This window comes from Podarcis tiliguerta (assembly GCF_965153285.1).
Source record: "Podarcis tiliguerta genome assembly, chromosome: 7".
Lineage (NCBI taxonomy): Eukaryota > Metazoa > Chordata > Lepidosauria > Squamata > Lacertidae > Podarcis > Podarcis tiliguerta.
The window spans coordinates 31,910,983-31,934,185 of NC_139540.1; the positions used below are offsets into that span (position 1 = coordinate 31,910,983).

General features: G+C 42.7%; 1 protein-coding gene and 1 long non-coding RNA gene across 2 annotated transcripts; one reads left to right on the top strand and one right to left on the bottom strand.

The window, feature by feature from the left end:
* Positions 1–186: 186 nt before the first annotated feature.
* On the bottom strand, positions 187–22,822 carry RDH10 (retinol dehydrogenase 10). The gene is made up of 6 exons (XM_083451310.1): positions 21,691–22,822; positions 19,377–19,609; positions 5,522–5,620; positions 3,995–4,140; positions 3,403–3,534; positions 187–1,482 (listed from the first exon to the last, which is right to left on the bottom strand). Exons 1-6 carry the CDS (start codon positions 21,980–21,982, stop codon positions 1,359–1,361), a joined length of 1,026 nt encoding a protein of 341 aa, XP_083307436.1. The 5' UTR covers positions 21,983–22,822; the 3' UTR covers positions 187–1,358.
* On the top strand, positions 5,627–21,719 carry LOC310682553. Its single transcript, XR_014513984.1, has 5 exons — positions 5,627–5,969; positions 14,550–14,601; positions 17,275–17,357; positions 21,164–21,351; positions 21,588–21,719. It is a non-coding gene; the product is annotated as an uncharacterized lncRNA (long non-coding RNA).
* Positions 22,823–23,203: the final 381 nt, after the last annotated feature.

A 23,203-nucleotide genomic window follows, 5' to 3' on the forward strand; every position in this document is an offset into this window, starting at 1 on the left:
CCCTAACAGTCTAGTTCCTAGTTAGATGCTGTTGGGAGAAATAGAGTTCCTGTGTACCGCAGCTAGTAATTTCCAGCTCTGAGCGCAACAGCAGCCAGCCATGTCACTCTTTGCTAGTGGTTTCCTAGGCTCTCTCCAACCCAACCAAGAACCTTGTCAGCATTTAAAACACATACAAGGAGTTGCTTAAAGAACAAAGTGGCTCACTTTAATAACCACAAAAGTTGGTCACTATTTAACATGACATTCTAAAAAAAAAAAAAGTCACCACAGGATTCGTTTTATAGTAAATTTACAAGTGGATGGTATACATTTAGATATAGAGGTAGAAGTTCACCGTTACAATATTCAACTAATACAGATGCTCAGATTCAAGGCACAAAATTGTGTTTTTTTCCAAACAAAAAACCCAACTGCTTCTACAACGTGAACACTTTTAAAAAATGTTCGTGAGGAGACATTTACACACCCTTTCCATCCTTAAAACAGTCAAGTTGCATCCAGCATTATCCGTATCTTTGCAAATTAGCTGGCATAAGAATGAAGACTTACTTTTTTTATCCACCTTGCTTGATTGCTTTTGAACTTTAGACAAGAGCTTGGGTAAAGTAATATTTACATATGAGAGCAATGAGGGGGGCAGAAAGGGTTTTGCCATGATATTTGGCCATAATTTAGAAATGCCATTGCCACCTCAAAACACAAAGTAGCTTTAAGAAGCTACCAACTTTAAAAAGATTTGGGATGGGGAAAAGAGGGGAGTCTTTCTCAGTAATGGAATGAAAAAGTCCTGCATTACTTAATTCCAAAAACTTCATAAAATGCACATTTTCCAGTTGAGTTAGGAAAGATTTAGTGTTCAATGAATGTAGGTGTTACACAGCAGAATTTCTCTGAAATTTATCTGTTCTACATAGCCTGGGTGAACCTGTGAAACACCGCCCCACTATTTCACCACATTTGTTTTAAAATGTTTGCCCACAGAAAATACAAGAAAATATAATAGGTGCTGAAACAATTGCATCTTCTGGTTGAATGGCCATCTCAGGAGCAATCTTACACAGTTTGTTTACAAAAGAGTAGAATGTTAATGTACATTTAGTGAAGTTTCAAAAGGGACAAGGGTAACCACTACATTTTATAAATTCACTTTGCCCATCACAGTTTCCAAGAATTCTATTACTTTATATACAGTATGTAAAAACATTGATTTTCTGTTCACTATACAGGTATAGGATCCAAGAGAATACCACAGTAAAATGTTAACTATTGCATCTGCTAACTGCAAGTGCACTTCACAATTCAGTCATTTAGTTTTGAACATAATTCAGCTACAAACACCAGTCCTTTGTAAAACGTTAAATTCCATTTTTTGCTTCATTGTTATTTGTGGCCTGTTTTCGTTGAGCAATGAAAGGGTACATGCACTTGTCTGCTCCCAAAAACCGGTACATACACACAACTGCTTCAAAAGGCAGGATGCTGAGAGGGGGAAGAAAATAAGAAATGTTATAAAACACTTTAGATTACAATTGGTGAAGAATTGCTATTATTATTTATTAAATATGTATATTGCCCTTCATCTGTAGATCTCAGGGTGGCTTACAACATAATACAATATAAAAAGACAAGAATAAGTATCATTATTTACATATGATGCATTTATTTATTTAGACATAGATAAATGCCAGAAAGCTAAAAATACTGTCTGCAGTTACCGACCTCTCCTTGAAAGTAAGAAAAACAGACAAAAGACAATGTGCTATAATCTTTTGTACAAGTAAACAAAGCCTTGACGCAATAACAATAATTGATTACTTTAAATATATGACTGTGTATGACAAATGTTTAAAATGTAAGATAGAAATCAAACCGTTTTAGCTATTAGAAGTTTACATTCAGATATTGCTCGCCCCAAATTTCTGAGCATTGTTAAAGAGCCTCAGTTTTAAAAGAAAAATAGACAATGGGAGACCTAGAACACTTCATAGAAATTTCAGGGTAGCCTTCTGCCCCATCAAAAATTGGAGTGCCACACTGATGTTTAACTGAAGGAAGATTTTGACATTGGACTAGTTTTTGCTATATACTTGCTGGGGCACTATGTAGAAACCTTTCAGAGATTAGATGAATCAATACTAACACTTCCAGTTTTGTTTTGCATGCCTTTGTTGATGCCAGTTTTCAGTTTAAAAAACCCCAGAAATTTGAATTCAACTGAAAAGCAAGAACTTCTTCAGATCCAGGGTATTTGGCAATGGAATTATTTGTCAAAGTTGCCTACTGAAGCAATGGGCATAGCTGCTGCTGCTGCCTCCATTAGCTTCACTGTGCAAGCAGGAGCATGTGCCAATTAAGCTGAATTTTTGTGTATCATCAGAAGGCAAACAGAGGGGGTAGGAGTTATCCAGAACTGAAGCTACAGTGCAAGAGCAGATAACTTAGTGCTGATTAACTCCCCCGCTTATGATCCAAATTAAGGAGGCCAGGATGCCTCCACTACCCCCATTCCCACCTGTGGATTCCGCAATATGGAGACTTAGCAGCTGGACGGAAGGGGGGCTGTTTGGGAGGGAATCCTTTATTAAATATGAGTGCCAGGTGGGCCTAGTGTGGTGTAGTTTTTCTGCACTTCTGCAAACTATAACATTTCAAACACCACAAGGTCCAAGCGTTAGTTAAGTGCCTTAACATGTGATCCACATAGGCTGTTCTGGGGGATGTGTGTGCATTCTTAATATGCCAATATAAGATTAAAATAATTGGGGTGAGGAGAAATCTCTCTCTCTCTCCCTACTACAGCCCATGAACTTTTTACCTTTTCTAGTGCTGTGCCATGAAGAGAGAATGCTGACATAAAGGGCACCAAAGGCACCTTTCTGGACAAATACTCAGGAATGGTTTGTTTTATTAATTCAGAGAAAGATTGCTGTATTTGGGATCCAAAACTATTTCACTTCTAGTGTAGCTTTCAAAAACACTGTTTTCCTCTTGCCACACAGCTTGACTTGTATGCATTATTCAATCAAACATTATAAGTATATTATTGTACACTTGAGAAGTTTTTCCACCAACACAAGTTCCTACAGAACTTTTCTAGCTGTCCATTTATGACAGGCATAGGCAGACTCGGTCCTCCAGATGTTTTGAGACTACAGTTCCCATCATCCCTGACCACTGGGTCCTGTTAGCTAGGAATGATGGGAGCTGTAGTCCCAAAACATCTGGAGGGCTGAGTTTGCCTATGCCTGATTTATGATATCAGACTCTCTGACAAGAAGTCTTCCAGGGGTGAGACTAGTAAGAGCAACTCCAAGATGTACAGCACTCCAATATACTGGGTACCCATTGGTCTGTTAAAAGTTATACATTAACTACTAGCCAAGATTCCAAGATAGTCACCTTTTCATGAAGGTGACCATATACATCAGGCGAGGTGTGCAAATCATAGGTTGGTCTGTAAGTATAGCTCTCATTGCTTGTTTTACACAGTAATCTGGCTTCAGTGGTGGAAGGAAAGGTTCAATTTCTTTTCTGAAAAAGAAAAACGAAAGCTTCATTTTAGAAATATACATGCAGAGAGAAGATTCAGCCAGAGTTAAAGCCACTTTTTACTTCAAAGGGAATGGTTTAAATATAAGCTTAAGTCCCATTGATTTTAATATGAGAGTCAATGGTTTAATTTGGGTCAGATTATGCCATGTGAAGAGTTTCTAAATTAAAGTCTGATCTAGATTAAACAAGTCTGTACATTTACCAGATATAACAGGCGTTTATGACACATCAAAAAGTGAAAGCTAAAATGCACCTTGGCTCCAAATAATATTTTTGTTTCCCTGTTACATGAACAAAGCTATAGAGATCATATTTATGTTTTGCAATGTAGATCTTTTATTGTACTGGACCCAAAACATGTCATTTTTGTGGCATTTGATATAGCTATTATCTTTTTCACAGTTACTGGAGATGAGAAAAAACAAGCTAGTTTGCTTACCTAATTCTGCAGCCTCTGAACATTCCTGTGTCTACAAGGTAAGGACAGACCAATGTTGTTTTAATGCCATCTTTTTCAGCTGCCTTCAGTTCATGGCTCAAAGATTCGTGAAAACCCACTGCTCCAAATTTGCTGGCACAATAATCCTAGATTGGAAGAAGCAAGTGTGTAAATATAGCAAAAATAAAGTGAACAGATTTGAAAGCACCGTTCATGTTCCTATTGAATCATTATATCACTTAATCAAAGTCCTCTAAGCGGTGATAGCACTAACTGAAATAATTTCTTCTCATCTGTATTATTAGCTTTATGTAGCAGTGTAATGAGGGGCAGGAATGTATTGTGAAGTCAGTTGTCAGCTTCAAGTCATAATACAAGAAGAAATGCCCCATCAGTATGGAAGTGCTTTCATTCTGAAACCTCATGACTTGGGTTATCAAGGGAGAAGGAAACACACAATGGGAAAAGTAACTGGGAGACAATCTTGCTTGTGGACCACCTGAAGGTGTGGGTGGCTTAGTCTGGTAATCTGCCATTGTTTATTTGCCAGCCAGGGATATGAAGTCTAAACCGCTTCTCCTTTAGCATTTCTATATCCTTTTCTATATCCTTTGCTTGCTCACTAAGAAGTTCTGCTCTTTACAACCTGTTGCAGCACAATGGCTAAATTAGACAATCAGTGTTGATTAATGGAATTATTGTTGGGAGTGTGAAAGACAAAAAACCACCCACAGTGGTTCACAATTGTGCCTTCTTAAATCAGAACGAAAGACCACCATTGATATTTAAGTACATAAAAACTGTATGTAGAGGAGTGACCAGTAAACGCTTTGTTTTCATCAAGCCACCAGCACTTATGATGACCACACAGCATGGGGCAGAGTGCTCCAGAAGTACTTAGTGTGAGGCTAGGAAAGAGAGCAGACAGGAGGTACCTTATTCCATTTTGATCACACAACTATCATTTTGAAATCTGTCATGTCACTGGTACTGTATTTTAATTTTGAAGTGTCTCAAGCAGGAATGCTGCCTTGCAACATCTAGACCAGGGATGGGGAACGTGTGGCCCACCAACTGGTGTTGGAGTCTGGCTCCCATCATCACTGACCATTGGCCATGCTGGCTGGAACAGATAGAAGCTGGAGCCCAACACCATCTGGATGGCCACAGGTTCTCCAACCCTGATCTAACCTTCACTATGCCTACAATGGTAATTTTTGGTACATGTAATACCATGTATGGCGTGTGGGGGGACGACGACTATTAAATACGATACTGCTGGTATTTCAACAAGTGTTGCTCATTCTTCTCTGCACTAACTCTTCTAAGGAAGTCATTTCTATAAAGTAAAAAACCAAAACTGATGGTTACTCAACTGAATTGAAGTTGAACCTTGAATTTTCAACAGAAGTTAGAGCTGTGAGCTTCCCAGAAGTCTGAGTTAATTTGTACGCCAGCAGGTTCAACAACAGCATGAAGCACTTAGACATGCAAGATCAGTTTTAAAGTACAGTAATCTTAACAAACCTCCACTCCAGCGGTACTAAACAGGCCAAGGGAACTTGCAACAGTCACAATGTGTCCATGATTCAATTCCAGCATTTTGGGAAGGAAGGCTTTAGTGGTCTACAAAGCAAGAGCACACGAGTTTGTTACGTAAGTGCCTACCATTCATTGGCCTACTTCTGCATCAGCCAAAATACAAGACTGCAGGCAATTGAGTGAATGGTCCCCTGAGATAATTCTTACAGAGAAAATGTAGCACCCTAAGTTTCATTACAATTATGCCCAGAGTTTCCATTAGGCCAGATATACTTACCTTTCTCCCAAAGTCAAGTGGTCAGACTAACTTGTCTAAGAGACAGCAAGTTTGCAAAAGTAGTCATAACACACAAGGTTGTCTCTCTGTCCATCCCATTTTAGCCTCATAACATCCCTATGAGACTGGCACAAGGTCACCCAGAAAGCTTCATGGGTGAGTGGAGATTTTAATCTGTTTTTCCTCCTAGTTTCCCTCCCCTACTCTTTAATTTTTACACTGCACAATTCTGGCAAAAAGCTCCTATTATAAGCGAGGAATGTGTGTTTAAAAATATGTATCTTGTTGTACTTAGAAATCTGCAACAATATATTGACATTGCTCAGATTAATGTATGGCTGACTTGTTTTTCACATTGTAACAGGCATGCTAAGAGGCCAACACAACAACAGATGAAGTCTCCACAAAGCTCCATGTATAATCTCATCTCATGACACCTGCATATTCCTCCATGGACTTTGCTGAGATTCCACCTGCAGAAATATATTTGAAAGATTAAGCCGTCTATAATTACTTTACAGCAGTTGCTTTGCAGCTGCCATGCAGTTGCAGGAAGTGACTCTGTGCTAGAATCGCATTTCTGCCAAATTGACTGCATCTGTAAGCCAGAAACAGGGCTCATTTTTAAATTGCTACACCACTAGTTCTGTACTATTAAGGAAGCCCCCACCCCACCCCATCCAAACCAATACTAGCGGCTTTTAAAGTTAAGTGGCTTCCTAATCTAAACAAACACAATTATTTTGAAATACTGAAAGCTAAAAAGGTGGGGGATTTTCTTGAACTTAAACCACTCGCTGCATTTGTTCACTAGGTAACTGACAGCCAAAACAATTTCAGCTAGAAAAAGACTGCTGCTGACTCAATCTAATTCCATTCTTATGGCGTCTCTGCTTTTTCCAATCAGAGACATCAAAACAGTTTTGCTCTAAGAATGTTCACATGTTCTTGGTGAGGCATTTCTGTTCGCAGGTGTTAAATGACTAGCTCAAACCTCTGAACACCACACAAACATGTGTTTTCAATGGGCAGCTAGTGGATGACAGAAGATTAACAGGTTCTCCCATTCTCAGTTTCTTGCCTCGGCTCTTAATGAAGGATTTGCTACACTACAGAACTAACCTGGTTTGCTTGAGCCCCCCCCCCCCCGGTCATCATCCTTTCAAGGAGTTCAAAACATGAGAAGTTTTGTTGCAAGGCACCAACTGCTACCAAAAATCTGGGTCAAAAATTATGCTGGGAAGTCGTACTATGCAAGCATAATATAGTGCATGCTGTTTTTCCCAATAATGTACATTTTAAACCTGTAGTTATAAGGAAGAGAGATCATTAGGAATTGCACCGCTATTCCTGTGTTGTTCCTCTCCCTGCTTGTTGGAGAAGCTGCCACCAAATAATTTCACCATCTACCACACTTGCAAGCAGGGCAAGTGATGGACAATGACTGGAGGACCAAGGAAAGGGCTGATATTGTATCTTGTAGGACTAACAGTCTCTCAGCCTTTTACAGAAGAGCGCTTGCACGTTTTCAAACACATCTCTGCAGCTACCAATGCAGAAAACTTAATATAAACACTCAGTTCTCAGGGTGTGCCAATTGTTGGACTCCACCAAGTCCCACACACAGTTCTGTGTGCCCAGACCCATGATCAACCATCATGTTTTGAGCTTCTCCCACCTCTTGAAACAAGAGGCATCTGCAAACATCTTTGGTATCAATGAAGACTGGACTATGGCTTCATTTATTCCTATGTGAGGGAACAGTTTATTCTAGGACATCATGGTCTTTGGTACAACACAATTCTGCAGATGTGGCAGTTTCAAACAAACATAATTGTTCAGGAGTAAAAAGTAAAAAACTATTTTGAGCAGAAGGGAAATGTGAGAGCAAAAGTTGGCATGATGGATAGGGGTTGTTGGGGCTAGTAAGTTGTACTTACTTTCAAGTCTCCTGTTTCCCACTCTATCTCATGCTTTCCTTTGCTTCATTGGGGGGGGGGGGAGAGATACTATTCATGGGAGAAAGATTGTTGTAATATAATGACATGGTGTCATTGTTCCCAATTCAAAATTTAAATCAGTTAATCTCTATTGGTTGCCTAGCTTCATTTTGGTTCTCAAATTGCTATCATAAGGATCTTCTGGCTTCATTTACTGAAGAAACCTCTCTCACACAGAAGGGGTGAGACCCAGACTTGTTCTCCCCTCCTTAGAAAATAAGTTCCAGTAGAAGCTCTCACTTGACGAAGGGAACACGAAGTGATATTTGCCAGTTCCCTCTTCCCTTGCTGCACTATTCTAGAGGGTCCTCCAACAGTCCAGAGCAGATTTTTGGGAAGTACAGAGTGCTGCAGCAGGGAAGAGAAATCTTGAAAAACCACCCCTCTGGTAGGAACATCCTGTGACTCAAGTTCTGCACTCATGAAGTCTGGATCCAATTCCCATACCACAAACCCACTCAGAACTACCTCGACTAAAGTTGCTCTCTGTACGGTACTTTTAGTACACTGAAAATAAAAACAAAAGTTCATTTTATGAAGCTTTGCTAGAAATGGCTTCACATGTAGCCCTCTTCCTCCAGCTCCTTGAAGCGTAACACCATGGAGTAATGCAATACATCTGAACTCAGTTTCATCTGAATTCTTTCCAGGATCTTCATTATCTCCACAACAAAAGTTCTACACCCAATGCTCTGAAGAGTTATTAAAAATCTGGCACAAACATTTTGTCCCCAATAGAAGCCAATAACCATGGAATCGCAGGATTCCATTTTTCCTGGACTATACTATACAGTTCAGCTTGAATAATCCCTTGGGACGAGGTAGAAACTCCCTACACTTAGAAAACTAGCAGGGAGAGGGCTAATCCTGGAACCCTCCTCTGACACACTAGTTTTCTACATGCAAAGAAACTTTGCCTTCTAGGGCCTGAATTGCTTCTCCACCTCCTCAAATTGCAGACTCCATAGTGTGGTCCACTCCTCAATCATGTAACTTGTTTCTGATTCATGTTGATTAGCTCTTATTTAGAAGAGAAAGGCAGTTGCTATATGGGGCAGAACCAATTTAGATATATTCTAGTGGGAATGTGTGAATTAGTCAGAAGTCATAAATTACCCTTTAGAAAGTTTCCTATCCTGATTACAAGAGGTGATTCTGCAACCACTTTTTACCATTTTTAAGATTAACGTTATGGACACGATCATAACAAGAACAATGAAACCAAGTTGTCTATAATCCTATGGTTATGAGGATATAACAAAGGAAGTTCATCTACCACAGCAGCCAATCAATCAATCAATCAATCAATCAATCAGTAAACACAAGTTCAAACTTTAATTTGTGTATAAAAACCATTGGCTTTTTGGAGAAAAGTTTATGAAGCTGAATTATTTGCTTGTTATTTTATAGTCTTGGGAAGATACCATACAATATTTTAAAATAGCTGACAAAATTTTACAGCTCAAAAATACCAAGAAATATGGATTATGAAAGCTTGTTAACTACTTTAAAAGCATCCAGGCAAGAGTACAATGCCAAGAATAGAACAGCAAATGTTTGAACAGTGCTAAAATGTGTGTAGCACTAGAATTGTGTTGCAGACTAACCCCCCCCAACCCATCAGGTAAGATGCTAAAACATAGTGCCCTATAGCAGCACTGGAATCTACTTAATGGAGCAGTTGGGAGGGACAATGAAAATTTCATATCCTCTTGGCTCTGTCCTGTTAACCAGCTTCTTTGCACCATCCTGACATCATGAAAGAACTGGTTTAACTGGTTAGACAGCCATACAAGGAATTACCTCAATTTCACATGGCAGCTACTCTTACTCTCAGATAGGCAGAATTCAAAATGACTTACCAAACTGTTCCCCACTGAGACAACTTGAATACAGTTGCTTAAAAATGTGCTGAAAATGTGTTTAATCTGTATAGAGCTCTGTAGGATCTAGGATACTTGTCCTCCGCTGGAAGAAAGCAAGCTATGCACATTTGATAATATGAATAGGGACAGAGTTGCTGAGTACACCAAAGTCCTACCTTAAGAGCTAATAAAGGTTTAGTATTCAGCAGATAGCGCTACCCACTTTCAAAAATCTTCTCTGACCATGAGGCCTAGACGTGCATGCAAAGAGATGCAAAAGGGAACACACACCTGCCTCTGCTTCCTTTCTGATGTTGTCTTCCCCATGTCAGAATTTAAGAGCGTAAGCTTATTTGGGCAGGGTCCTGCCCTCATTCTTTGTAAACTGCCATGATAAATAACAATAGTCAATTATCCAATATTGGACATATTCAAAGCAGACCCATTTAAATCAATGGGTGCAAGTCAGCCCACTGTTTTCACTGGGTCTGCTCCAAGCATGACTTTAATCACCCAGTAACTGCTAAGAGCTGTTTGAAATACCAAGCCTTCAAAGATGACAACATTAGTGTAAACTACTCCTGTGTATATTAGGAGCACATTCGGTTTTGAACCAAGAGCTAAAAGGGCTTTCCCACTGATATCCTCCTACTTGTGAAAGTCTAACCTTTTTCAGTCCATAGGTTGTATTCATTGTGGGCCAACCCACCAAGGGTCATATCCCAGCGGTAGAAGTGGCAAAATTGAAGTGGGTGTGGCCATCTTTGTCTCTCTTAGGAAAATTTGCCCCTCCCCATTGTCATGGTGGTGGTGGAAGCAATTTTCCTTCATATCACCCTCTCTGTTTGAATGGGAAAAGGAGGAAAATCTTGCCAATCTGCATCCCCAACAAGGCACTGGGCTGAGCAACACCCGGTTCCATGGGACATGAAGACTGTATCCTCTCCCTGCAAATCAGAATAGCAGGGGAGAGTGCTCAGCCCAGTGCTATGATGAAGATGAAGATTGTTCCGTTCCTGCTGGTGCTCTTCAAAGCTGCAAAGTTGGGTTGGGGAATCAGTGGGCCATTAGGGAAGGCTTAGCAGGTCAGATCAGGCCCACAGGCCTCCATTTCACTACCCACTATTTAAAGGGTAATGAAATACAACACCACAATTAGTAAATAGCCCAAAATAATAAAACATAATATCCTGCATTTGCATAATATCCTACCAAGGGAAGGCTTCTGCAGAATGTGCTGTAAATAAAGTAATAAATGCATAGGTTAACAGCAACTGTTAGTCTACATTCACCAATAAGGTATTTATGGAAACATGAGGTGAGGCAGAGAGGAGTGGGGGAAAGGAACACACGTCTTGTTAATGAGACCACAGAAGTTGGGACGGTATCTCCAGAGTTTCTAGGGAGTAGGCTAAGAAGTGGGTTACGTCCTAAGTTTATCCCTGTAGGAATGGGTTGTTCAAATATTGGCTTAAGGAGTCAACAAATCAGGTTTTGATTGTCACAGCCATTTGTCTGTCACAGAAATGTTAAACCCTAGCCAAAGAACTAGGTTAAGGCTAGAATAGGAAGACTGCAGCGCTGCCCAATACATTCTTTCAGCCCAGCCAGATGCTGCCACTTCCATAGCATGCGCCAATGGTTTTCAAAACTTTCCATCTCCAGCAGTGCCAGATTTACGTATAAGCTAAACAAGCTATAGCTTAGGGCCCCACTCTCTTAGGGGCCCCAAAAAAATTTAAAGGGGGGAAAAACCTGGATGTACATTTCCAAAATATAAGATCAAAAACAAATAAAATAAAACCTACATACAGCAACAGTGTTTTGTGTTGTGTAGCTTCCTATGATATAAGTAATGGGCCCCACCTGCTATATAAAGGGCCCCATGACCTTCAGTAGCTTAGGGCCTCATCAAACCTAAATCCGGCCCTGATCTCCAGGGAACCCTTTTCACATAGATGTGCTTGCCATAAACATCCTGTGCTTTGCACAGGACTCCAAGGTGTATTCTGTTCAGGTGCAACTCTGTTGGCCAGGCTGTTGGAATTCACTCTTGTCCAATGTAAGCCAAAGGTGAGGCCTGGAACACACAGTCTTCTACACCAGGCAAAAGGAAACTCAGCCCTCCAGCTGTTTTAAGACTACAGTTCCCATCATCCCTGACCACTGGTCCTGTTAGCTAGGGATGATGGGAGTTGTAGTCCCAAAACATCTGGAGGGCCGAGTTTGCCTATGCCTGTTCTACACTGAAGCACTGGAAGAGAAGAATGGCAGAGAGAGGCAAGATATCCGGGGAAGGTACCGATTACTCAGTGGTCCCCCTGTTAAGGTTCTGAGAAATGCTAGGATTACCTAAAAATGCTATTATCTAGGTCTATGCTATTATTTGGGTCAAGGACTTGGGGACAGACGGATAAGTCTTGAACACTGGCAAACTTCATGATGCAGGCTTAGAACTTGCATATGTACACAATCCAGTGTTAAGATTTCTGTCCTCTGAATAAAATAAAACCAATTACATTTAACGTCAGTGGCAAACTCCAAATTGTTTAGCCATTGCTTTACTACTATTTCGTCAATTCAAGAAAGACGCACACAGCCTACCCTAATTCAGGATTATCAGGAAGCAAAAGCAGTTGGCACACACTTTTAAAAAAAAAGAACAGCAAAGAAAGAAAAACCTGTAAAGGTTAGTTTATTTTTAGGTATAGAATCTAAACAGCCAAGCCCCATTAAAGGAGTCACCTTTTGTTTTGCACAGCTCATTATACGTTGGAAGTTTCTTAGCACCACAAGCTTAAATCCCACTTACTAATGCATTCCACTGCTACTTGCGAGAATTCCTCACTTCATTTGATTAGCCCCAGAGCCACGTTTACACTTGGTTATGAAATAAATGAATAATGTAAATATCTATACTGTTTCCCCCCCCCCGACACCCACTCATGTGTCATTATTCTTCGTCACTCTCATCCTCATAAACATGTTTTCTTAAGAGTGCTAGATATAATGGGATCATTTAATCTATTTAACTGCACTATTCTGTAGCTGCAGTGACCACAATCTCCTCTCCAAGAACCCATTCATCCATTAATGCTAAGCCGTGGTTTAAAGTTAAGTTTTATGTGCAAAACTAGGTCACAGTATGTACTTCTCTCTCAAATAAGAGACGAAGCTTATGAGTTGGGGGGCGGGGGGAGAGACCTGTTTGCCTAGACCCTTCTGACCCCTGGATCTAGCTCAGTATTTACAGCATACACATTATCAGTGTTAGATTCTGACTAGCCCAAAGGGTCTGAGCAAGTTCCTTTTTGCATAGGTAGAAACCCATTTTTAAACGGATAAGAAATTTGCATGCAAAAAATGCCTTTTCTTAAGAAGAAACTTTTCCTTATAGCACAAAGCTGGAAATGCTGCTGCTGCTGCTGCATTTTAAAAAATGGGTTTCTATTGGGGTAGAGCAGGAGACTCTTAATCTCAGGGCTGTGGATTCGTGCCCCATGTTGGGCGAAAGATTCTTGCATTGCAGTTGGTTAGGCTAGATGAGCCTCATGGTCTCTTCCAATGTTACTATGATCCTATGAAAAGTGTGAACCTGCTCAAGCTCTTGTTGCAGGGTGGGGGCCCTCAGTCCCTGAGGCCAAATGCGACCCTCCAGTCCTCTCTTACCTGGCCCTCAGAACTCTCCCCAGACCACACCTCCTTACTCTCCCTGCTTCACAGCCCCAAGTGTTTTTGGCTGCTGGAATGCGTCCCTGAACTCTGATAATTTATCTTGCTTGAATGTTAAAGGTAAAGGTAAAGGTGCCCCTGCCCGTACGGGCCAGTCATGTCCGACTCTCACTTAAGAGGCCGGGGGCCAGCGCTGTCCGGAGACACTTCCGGGTCACGTGGCCAGCGTGACGAAGCTGCTCTGGCGAGCCAGCACCAGCGCAGCATACGGAAACGCTGTTTACCTTCCTGCTATAAAGTGGTACCTATTTATCTACTTGCACTTAGGGGTGCTTTCGAACTGCTAGGTGGGCAGGAGCTGGGATGGGAGCTCACCCCGCCGCGGGGATTTGAACCGCCGACCATGCGATCGGCAAGCCCTAGGCACTGAGGTTTTACCCACAGCTTGAATGTTAGGTGAACTGAAAGCAGTGTTGCCAAAGACAAGGATATATCTTTATCTGTCTATAAACATAGGCTCCTTCACTTGCAGTGGGAAATGGTATTGTCAAGCAAGAGCTCCATCATGGAATATTGCCAATTGTGCAGCTCTGCTCATTGAGGGATACTTTTGATCTAATCCGGTATTTAAAAGGTGCATTACTTTCACCCTGCCCAGTTAAACAAACTTGAGTGTTGCAATAGCTTCATCTCTGTGTTGCAAGAGCGCACCACTTAAAATCCTAGAACAAGAAATGTTTGTTGTTGGTTACGGCTTGTGGCTGTGCTCAACCTTTTTACTTTCCTATGATACCTGAAAATCTGCCCCCTTTCGGCCCGATCTTTGAGTGCTGCATGGAAGATGGTATGTAATCATCCATGAATGAATCCCAAGAGACAATTTGGCAAGCTGTTATTAACAATTAAATGAATAAACACTGCTCCTTTTTAAAGGAAACATAGTATGTAAGCACAGAAGAAACAGTTCTGGCCTGAAGGGATTGTCTAGAACCTACGGACAGACAAGAATAGAGTGCCAAGGAAGTTAGGAAACAGAGTGTCTGGGTGTGTCATTCCCAGGGAACCAAGGTCTAGGAAAATGAACTTGAGCTGGTTAAACATTCATTCTAAGCCAGTAGAGTTTAGTGTGAGGCTTCTGTTTCAATGAAGAAGCCAACACTGCATTTCCCCCATCAAGCAATTCTCTTGTTCCTTTCCAGAAGGATAGTAATTTCAGAAACAGAAGGATGGAGGACCCAGAAACCTGAACAGGTATAAAACGGTACATAGGCATGTGTAAATTATTTTGAATTACAGTTAGATAGAGGGATAAAGAGATACCCAGGTATGGGGGGGGGGAGCCTCCTTTGCTTTGAAAAGTATTTAGCAACTTGTAGTAAGCAGAAGCCAAGACCTTCAGGCTACAGGGCGGGGCAGGCACAGGGCAGAAGAAGCTAAACTCACCAACCTCTTCCTGTTCACAGGCAGAAATGTTATACATTTGAAGTTCTATTTCCACTCCTGTTCTTTGTATTCCAGCTAACCTATCATGGTTCTAGGATATTGGGCGCCCATACCTAACTACCAAGAATTATCAAAATACTTCCAAGTGCAACTTATACAGGAGTGTTTTTTCATGCTCCCCCTTTCCTATTTCAACTGGTGTATGCCAAGTCTTAGGATCAACACAATAGTGGAAGCTAAGCCAAGGATCAAATAATACATTTGATAAGGGATTGGGGGGGGGGGAAGCAACATGCAAGTTACGTAGCTAACAAATACAGTGGTACCTCGGGTTACAGACGCTTCAGGTTACAGATGCGCTAACCCAGAAATAGTACCTTGGGTAATATTGCTTCAGGATGAGAACAGAAATTGCGCTCTGGCGGCGCAGCGGCAGCGGGAGGCCCCATTAGCTAAAGTGGTACCTCAGGTTAAGAAGAGTTTCAGGTTAAGAGCAGACCTCTAGAATGAATTAAGTTCTTAACCACTGTATGTAGATCTTTGGGTAAGCTTAAACTGTCCCTGGGACAGTGTACTATCTTACAATTTAAATAAATGCAGTGTGTTAAGGGAGAGAAAGATAGTACACAGTAGGGTTGCCATAATTCAAAGAGGAAAAAAGAGGACAAATTTGCCAGTGTCTGGGGCGGGGGGGGGGGAGGTGCGGGACAAAAGATGCTGGCCTAGATAGCCCCATGGTTTGACCCTGCAGGATCCTTTTTACGGTCCTATGCAGAGGCGTAGCTGGGGGGGGGCACACCACGGAGCCGGCAGCATGCCCGAACATGAGGACATTTTGGCAAATTCAAAAAATCCGCCAGGACAGAAATTTTACCTGTGGGGAAAAAAGGACACATTCTGGAAAAAGAGGACACATGGCAACCCCAGTACACAGGGAGAACGCAGGTTTAACGAGAATCATTTCCAAAATAACTGTAGTTATTTTACTGAAGTTCACCGGTTAATGAAAGTGTCTAAAAGATATTGAGGGTGTACTCACAAGCAAGCTCCCTCTGCTAAAAAGCCAGTTGGTCTATATTTAGATTTTTGCACAGAACCTGCCCCCCCCCCCATTGTCAGCCTTTGCATTTAGTCAGTCAAACTGTTGTACTAAAATATTGTAAGGTATTTCTAAATACACAGAACAGTCCATAGTACTGTTAAGCATGTTGTACTGCCTGGCACCACCTCAGTTCGCTCTGGAGCAGGCATGTCTACAACACACCATTTCTGCTAGGCATGGTTTGTGGCCAAGGAATGTCATGCCTACTCTGCACCAATCCTGGAGACTACACTCCTGGAGACTGTACAAGCGCCCTCATTTTCAATGGTTTTCAAAGACCTAATGCAGGACTTCTATTGGGAAGTCTGTCTTTTTGAGAAGATGCTGCAATTTGACATAGCCCATTGCTACACACAATAGATACAAAGTCTGTTGAATTGCCCACATATCAAATAAGGCAGGTTCTACACCACCTGCCAACCTAGTTCCATGAAGGAAACTTTGCCACTTTTCTTGAGAAGTTGGCTAGCCAAAACAAGATCTGGACATGTTACAGGTTCCAAATAAGCCTGCAAATATATGGCTTGAACACGGCAACATTTTCTCTTTCAAATGGAGCAAATGAACTTAGCTAACACCTTAGGTACAAAGAGATACCTGGGCTGATCACAATATCGAGGGGGTAATTCAGCCTCTGTGCAGACCCAGATTAGTACAACAGGCAATAACTTCAATAAGTGTTTACTCTGCTGATGATCTCCTGATCAACACACAACACAAAAACTATCACACCCCATACCCTTGGGCTTACACTGTCATAAGGAGGTAGGAAAATGTGTATAGGACTGTATCCTAGGAATTGAATGAAGTGGAACTTACTTTTCAGTAGTCATACCTAGGATTAGTCTGTAAGCAAGCTTAGATGCATACCAAGTGGGATTCAAACAGATCACTCATACTTTCCCATGGGCAGGTCAAGTTTATAATATTCTCAACAAAGCATCACAACACGGCCAGAGGAGGACATCATGTATGTAGCACTAAACCATGGTTTAACGTTACTTGGAAGTACAACATATAAGAAATCCTGCACCATCTCCTACCATGTTGGCACCATAAGAGATATTGATAGAGAATTCTAGCAAAGATTATTCATACTGGTATACATAGAAGGTGAAGCAGTATTGCTGTTCCAAAGGCTTGATTTGGTTGCACTGACAGTGTTTATTCTCTGGATCAACAACAATCCTGTTTGGAACCACATTCCCCAAGAAAAGCAGTGTTTGTTTCTTATCACTTGCAGAGGTGATTCAGATCTCTCTCTCTCTCTCTCTCTCTCTCTCTCTCTCTCTCTCTGTGTGTGTGTGTGTGTGTGTGTGTGTGTTTGACAGCTGTTCCCTCATTATGCCTCAAAGAGCTTTGCCTTTTCTTCATTATAGCAGAATCCAGAAATCTGAAGCAAGTGGACACTATTTAATTTCACCAAGGTCAACCAACTGGAAAAGCCAGTGTAAAATACCAAGTATGTATACTGAATTTGAAGCACCAATGTACCTACTAAAGGCTCTTCCCAATTTTTACTTCTTCCATTTCTTTTGCTACTTAATTTGCATAAATTAATGATTTAAACATTCTCTTCCTGTGTTTATATTGTTCTACATTTAGGAAACTAGCAAATGTATTCAGTTACCTAGGTCTGGGAAACAAAAGAACAGCTTGAGCATCCACCTCGGAGAATAATTTCTTGATAAAAAGCATTCAGAGAAAAGGGTTGTGGGTTGCTACTTGAAACTATACAACACTGCATGACAAGGTATTGACTTGTTTAGCTGAAATAGCTCTGTCAAGTTCAAGCCACATGGCAAGGGTTAGCTCCAGAGCAGTGCTTCAAAGGGAAAGAGAGCTTGAAATGTCGTATCAAAATGATTTTCAAAACGTACCTAAGGCTGCAATCCTTAGGGGGTGCGCAACATTTTCTGGTTTCCCCCAGTGAACAGAGAGTGGGACTTACTTTTTCAATAGACATGAACAGCACTGCAATATTAGGTTTCCATTGTTAAATTAGGATTTTTAAATGAATCCTTAGAATACACAATAACGTTGCAAGTTATTGTTGAATTAGATGCCTGAAGCAAGAGCAGCTGGGCAGGCTAGGATCTGCCCATATTTTAATGACAATGATGTCATAAGTGACCACTTCCAAGAACTCTAAATTTTTACAGCTATGCCACAAGCATGCATTTACCCAGTTACCAAAGTTCCCTGTTTTTACAAGTATAAACTGGGTGTTTGCATTTCATTTCTGCAGAAAAATCCCTCAGGCTCATTCTAATTGTAAAACATTTAAACCAATATCTTCTGAATTGTTCAAGTAGTATATGATGAAACTGGATCTTCCTTCAATTCATGCTTTACTCACTGAACAGTATTGCAGCATGGTTCTAAAGGGAATGCTTGACATAAGGGTCATGAACCAGTCTTCTACTCTCCTATCTTAAGATAGGCACAGCAAATATTTAGAACTCTCAGTAACACGGAGTTTGCAGAGTATTTCAACAGTATAAATGCTGTAATTGACAATGGATATTATGCAGTGGATTTTGAAGGAAATTCAAGAAAAGATTTCTGAATATAGCCTGGTATTTAGGCAAAGTCTTTTAAAAGTCGCTCTTTATAAACATTGGTCCAAGTCTTCCCAGGAAAACAGAGGAGAGAAAAATTTGCAATATTCTCTGCATAACTGTATTGTCCCACTCTTTAGGCTGCAATCCTGTATGCACTTACCTAAGAGTAAGTCTCATTGAATACAGTGAATTAATTCCAACCCAACATGCATACAAAAGAACTTCGGGTAGCAAAAGCAGCACTTGCTCAAACTCTATGTGGGAATCTTACACCATACTATTTAATGTGGGACCGTCCAGCTGCCATAGACTACAACTCCCATCTTCCATAACCTTTGACCATGCAGGCTGGGGCTGATGGGAGCTAAGAGTTCAACAACATCTGGAAGGCACCACGTTGACTACCAAAGACTTCTGTTTTACACTATTAGCGATGGTTCCACAGAAGATAGCCAGAAAAATCAAGGGAAAGCTGCATAGCTTAGTATGAAAAGTAATACAACCAAGACTTCTGCTGTTGGAAAAGCTTCTGCATGGGACTTTGAGCAGATGCTACCATTTGTAAGCGATAACATTGGGCTCAGTGGACCAACGACTCAATCAGTGTGGCAAAAAGGCCAGCAGATATCTCTATATACCAGGGACTCTGACCCAAACAGTGTTAGCCACATTCAGGTCCCAATGAAATCAACAGGGTGAAAGTTTGTTGAGACTAACTTGCCCAATTGTTTTTTTTAGTTGAACACAATTTTCTCAGGATCTGGCTCAGTGAGTAAGATGGGCAAAGTAACAGAAGGCCCCAATTATGCAGTGCTGCCACACAAAAACAAATGCTGTCCTGAACAAATTGTGATTTCATTTTATAGGGAACAGACAGACTAGATATCAAATGTAGCAACATAAATAGATATACTTACCCAGAAGTGTGCGTGGCAGTTAACCATCATGGTCCTTTCAATAAGCTCATCGGGACATTCCAGGAGATGGTGTCCAGAAACCACACCAGCATTATTAACAAGGACTGAGACTTCACCAACTTCTTTGCGAACTCTCTCGGCAGTTGTGTATACGTTCTCTCTTTTGCTCACGTCACAAGTATATGTGTGGACTTGCAAGTTGTAGTGAGGTACTACTTCTTCACCATGCCCAGCTACTTACAGGAAGCCAGACAAGCAAGGGGTAGGGGGAGAGAAAAGAAAGAAAGAAAACTATTGTCAGGTACCATGCAATGCTTAAATATCAGAAAATAAGTGGACAACTTGATCCACAAACCACTTCAGATGGAGTTTTTAAATTTGATGGTATGGGAACACGCAGCTTGACTGTTGTATTAACTTAGAAATAAGTCTTACTGAGTTCAGTAGATTTAGGGCTTATTCTCAAATATGAACAAGACTGCAAACTTTCATTTTTTTGGTGTGTTTTTTTAAAAAACCCAACTATTCCATTTAATAGGTTTGTGCAAATGGTGCACATGAGCTAAATTAAGCATGATGATGATGATGGTGAAACAAACTGGTGAAGCCATTTGTGACACTCCAATTCTAAACAGTATACTCAAAAGCCAGTTCCACTGAGTTCAATGGGACTAACTCCCAGGTCACAGAGTCTAGGGGGTAAAGTCAAACCATTGGAGAGTTGCAGCACAAATATGTCAGACCATGGCTTTCCATGTGTATCACACTGCATCTCATACAACCCACAACCTGGATTTCTGTGCAATAGGCAGCAAAGAGTATTCCCATTTCACCACCCACAAGATTTACTGTTTTGAGTTGGCTGACTATCCCAAATACGCCCAGACCTCCTTTGCTATCTCCACTTGGTGCTCTCCATTTAATGGCCATATTAAATTCCACTGGAATAAATTATTTCCTTCTCTTCTCCTGTTCCAGGAATAGGCAACAGTCGGGTAGAGCATAGCAACTCAGTGTCAGAACATATGTTTTGCATGCAGAAAGTCCCAAGTTGAATCTCTGGCATCTTCAAGAAGGATTGGGAATGCCCCCCCATCTGAAACCCTGGAGTCTCACTTTCAGGTAGTATAGACAAAACTGAGCTAGATAGACAAAAGGCAGCTTCCAATATTATTAGTAAACATTTGGTTAATTCTCCCCTCTTCTGACTCTTGGTTGTGCATTTCAGATGAGGTAGCCAGACCTTTACACAGTTTTCTGAAAATGGTCAACGAGGGCTCATTTGCTTTTATTGCTATTTTAGCACCTGCACATTCAATTTAAAATTTGCAAACCGCTGCAGCCCAGCATACCAAAGCAAGAAAAGTTCCTCAATTTCAGTCTTGCCTAGAATTTCTGGAATCCAAGGTAACTGTTGTGCAGTATTTGGAGTACTCAATGAAATGGACCAACATGACTCAGTTAAGTCCCATTAATTTCAGTGGGTCTACACCAAGGAGAAGTTAATTGAATACCAGTCATTGCCTTTAGTGTGCCAATCTCTGCCTCTGTAAAAAAAATAAATCACTGCATCCCTCCCAAAACTTCTTGGGTGGCAAGAATGGAGAATATTCCCCTAAGACCAAATGGTTACAAAACCCCACCCAACACTTTTTCACACAATAGGAGGACTTACGAATGTTTGCAACTCAGCCACCCTTGATAAAGAGGCAGGTAAAGTCACTCTGGAGAACACTACAAGCTGCACAAGCCGTTGTCTCTTTCTCTTCCCGTCCAACCATGTACAGATCCGTGTGCCAGAAAAGCATCCTATCAAAGAACTCCACAATCTGCCTTATTGCCCTGAGCAGCACCACATTTCTGTTAAAGAGAAGACATCCCTTGCCCCCTGAGGACAGAATGATCCTTAAAGTTAATCTAGAACTTTGTCCAGGTATCGGCAGGAGGTCTCTGCACAAGAGCAACGATCCAGGAGGTAACATTTTCAGCTGCTACTATTGCCGCTGCTCTTGAAATGTTTTCTCTTTCCTGTACCCTCTTCTCTCAGAATCTTGCACTTAATTTTAAAGCACCCAAGGCTGCAATCCTACACGCTTACCTGGGAATAAACCTCACTGAACTTAATGGGGCTTACTCCCGAGTAGACCACGTGCGAGAGAGCGCTGTTTTTTAAGTATCGATAGAAAAAAAACCCTTGCTTTTCTTTCCTAGAAGGAAGTGGCGCTTGCTTCTCTTGTTTGCCTTTTAAGAACCCGGGGCTTCCCAAGCTCATCCCCGTCTCCACCTCAGCGACCTCCTCCCGCCGGTCGGTTACCTTTCTGAGCAGCGACCACGGCTTCCTCGGCGATCTCCCGGTAGATGTGCCGCACCATGCCCGCCGTCTCCTCGTTGCTCTGCGTGTTGATGTCCCAGAGCACCAAGCGCGCCCGGCGGCGGGCAAACTCCAGAGCGAAGAGGCGGCCCAGCCCACTGCCAGCGCCGGTGATGAGGCACACCTGCCCCGCCACGCTCTTCTCCTTGGGGCGCATGAGCCACTTGGCGGCGGCCACCACGAACGCCCAGAGGACCTTGAAGGTAACCACGAAGAACTCCAGGATGATGTTCATGGTGGCGGCTCCCTTGGAGGGGGGTCGGGCAGCCGGGAGGAGCAGCGAGAGGAGGAGAAGCGGGCGACTGAGCAGCAGCAGCAGCAGCTGGCGGCGCCCTAAAAAGGCTACTTCGGAGTCCTCCTGCGCGGAGAAGCCGGGAGAGCGCGCGCGCCTCGACAATTCAGCGAGGGGCAGCGCGCCCGAGCATAGCCAGGAGCGCAGAAACTGCCCGTTCTCTGCCTCCTCGGACAGCGAAGGGAGCGCGCAAGCTGCTTCCGCGCTTAAGGCAGGAACTCTGCGCTTAGGCACCAGCCAAGCCTCCTAAGGGCACCTCAAGGGCCGCCTCCGGCTTCGCTCTTTCAGACGCCTTCGGTGACGGCGGCAGTGGCCACTATTTCTTGCTACGGGCACGCTAAAGGGAGGGCAAATCTCTCAGCGCCCTCCTACCCTGAGGGGACCACCGCGAGCGGCAAGTTAAAGCAGCGCACGGAACAAGTTTCCCTCGGAGGCTCCTGCTGCGCTTCCTCCGCGCTCTCAGAACAAACACGCGAAGGGGCGTCCGGCTGCCACCTTCCCAGCTCGCGGAAAAGGCTGAGCGGTGAGGCGGCCGCGGCTGCTGCTGCTCCTGCTGCTACTACTACCCCTCTCACGCTCCTCGCGCCTTAGCCCTACCTGTCCCCTCCGCCTTGCGGCTGTGCCCAAGCTCAGCACCTCGCCCCTGAAAGTGAACATTTTCCCACCACTCGGCGCTCTATATAGCCCCGGCGAGAGGAAACCAGGCCCCCCTCCGCCAACCCTCCCGCCCCCAAACCCACCATCATCCGCGCTTCCCAGCCCGGCCCCGCCTCCTCGTCGCCCACTTTGCATTCCTAGGCCTTCCCCCGTCTATTCCCGTCACGTTTCCGCCCAGCAGCGCCGCCCTCCTTTATTAACCAGAGAGCCCAGTCCGGCCACGACGGCGCAGTCAAGCGCAGCGGCGGCGGCAGCGCGCACTGTTCCCCGCGCTGCTAGGCCCGCCCACCCTGGGCGAACTGCGCCTCTGCTGCCCCTTTTCTGTTTTCCTAAACAATCATGTTCATGAGTGCCACGGCCTTCAAGAAGCACAGGCTGCCGAGAGTCGCGCTCATGTGCACACTTTTTTTAATATATAAAAAGGAGAGAGTCCCATTTAAAGCGATGGCACCGTAAACGTGGAAAGGGGGCGGGCTGAGTATGGAGGACACAAGTGTTGGTACAGTC

What these genes read in the sequence shown, in the direction of transcription:
- RDH10 (XM_083451310.1), bottom strand. Translation starts at nt 21,982, where the DNA reads ATGAACATCATCCTGGAGTTCTTCGTGGTTACCTTCAAGGTCCTCTGG. An exon ending in TTAGTACCGCTGGAGTGGAG is followed by an intron (nt 4,141 to 5,521) that starts GTTTGTTAAGAT and finishes CTTCCAATCTAG; the next exon opens with GATTATTGTGCCAGCAAATT. An exon ending in ATGGTCACCTTCATGAAAAG is followed by an intron (nt 1,483 to 3,402) that starts GTGACTATCTTG and finishes TCCCCCTCTCAG; the next exon opens with CATCCTGCCTTTTGAAGCAG.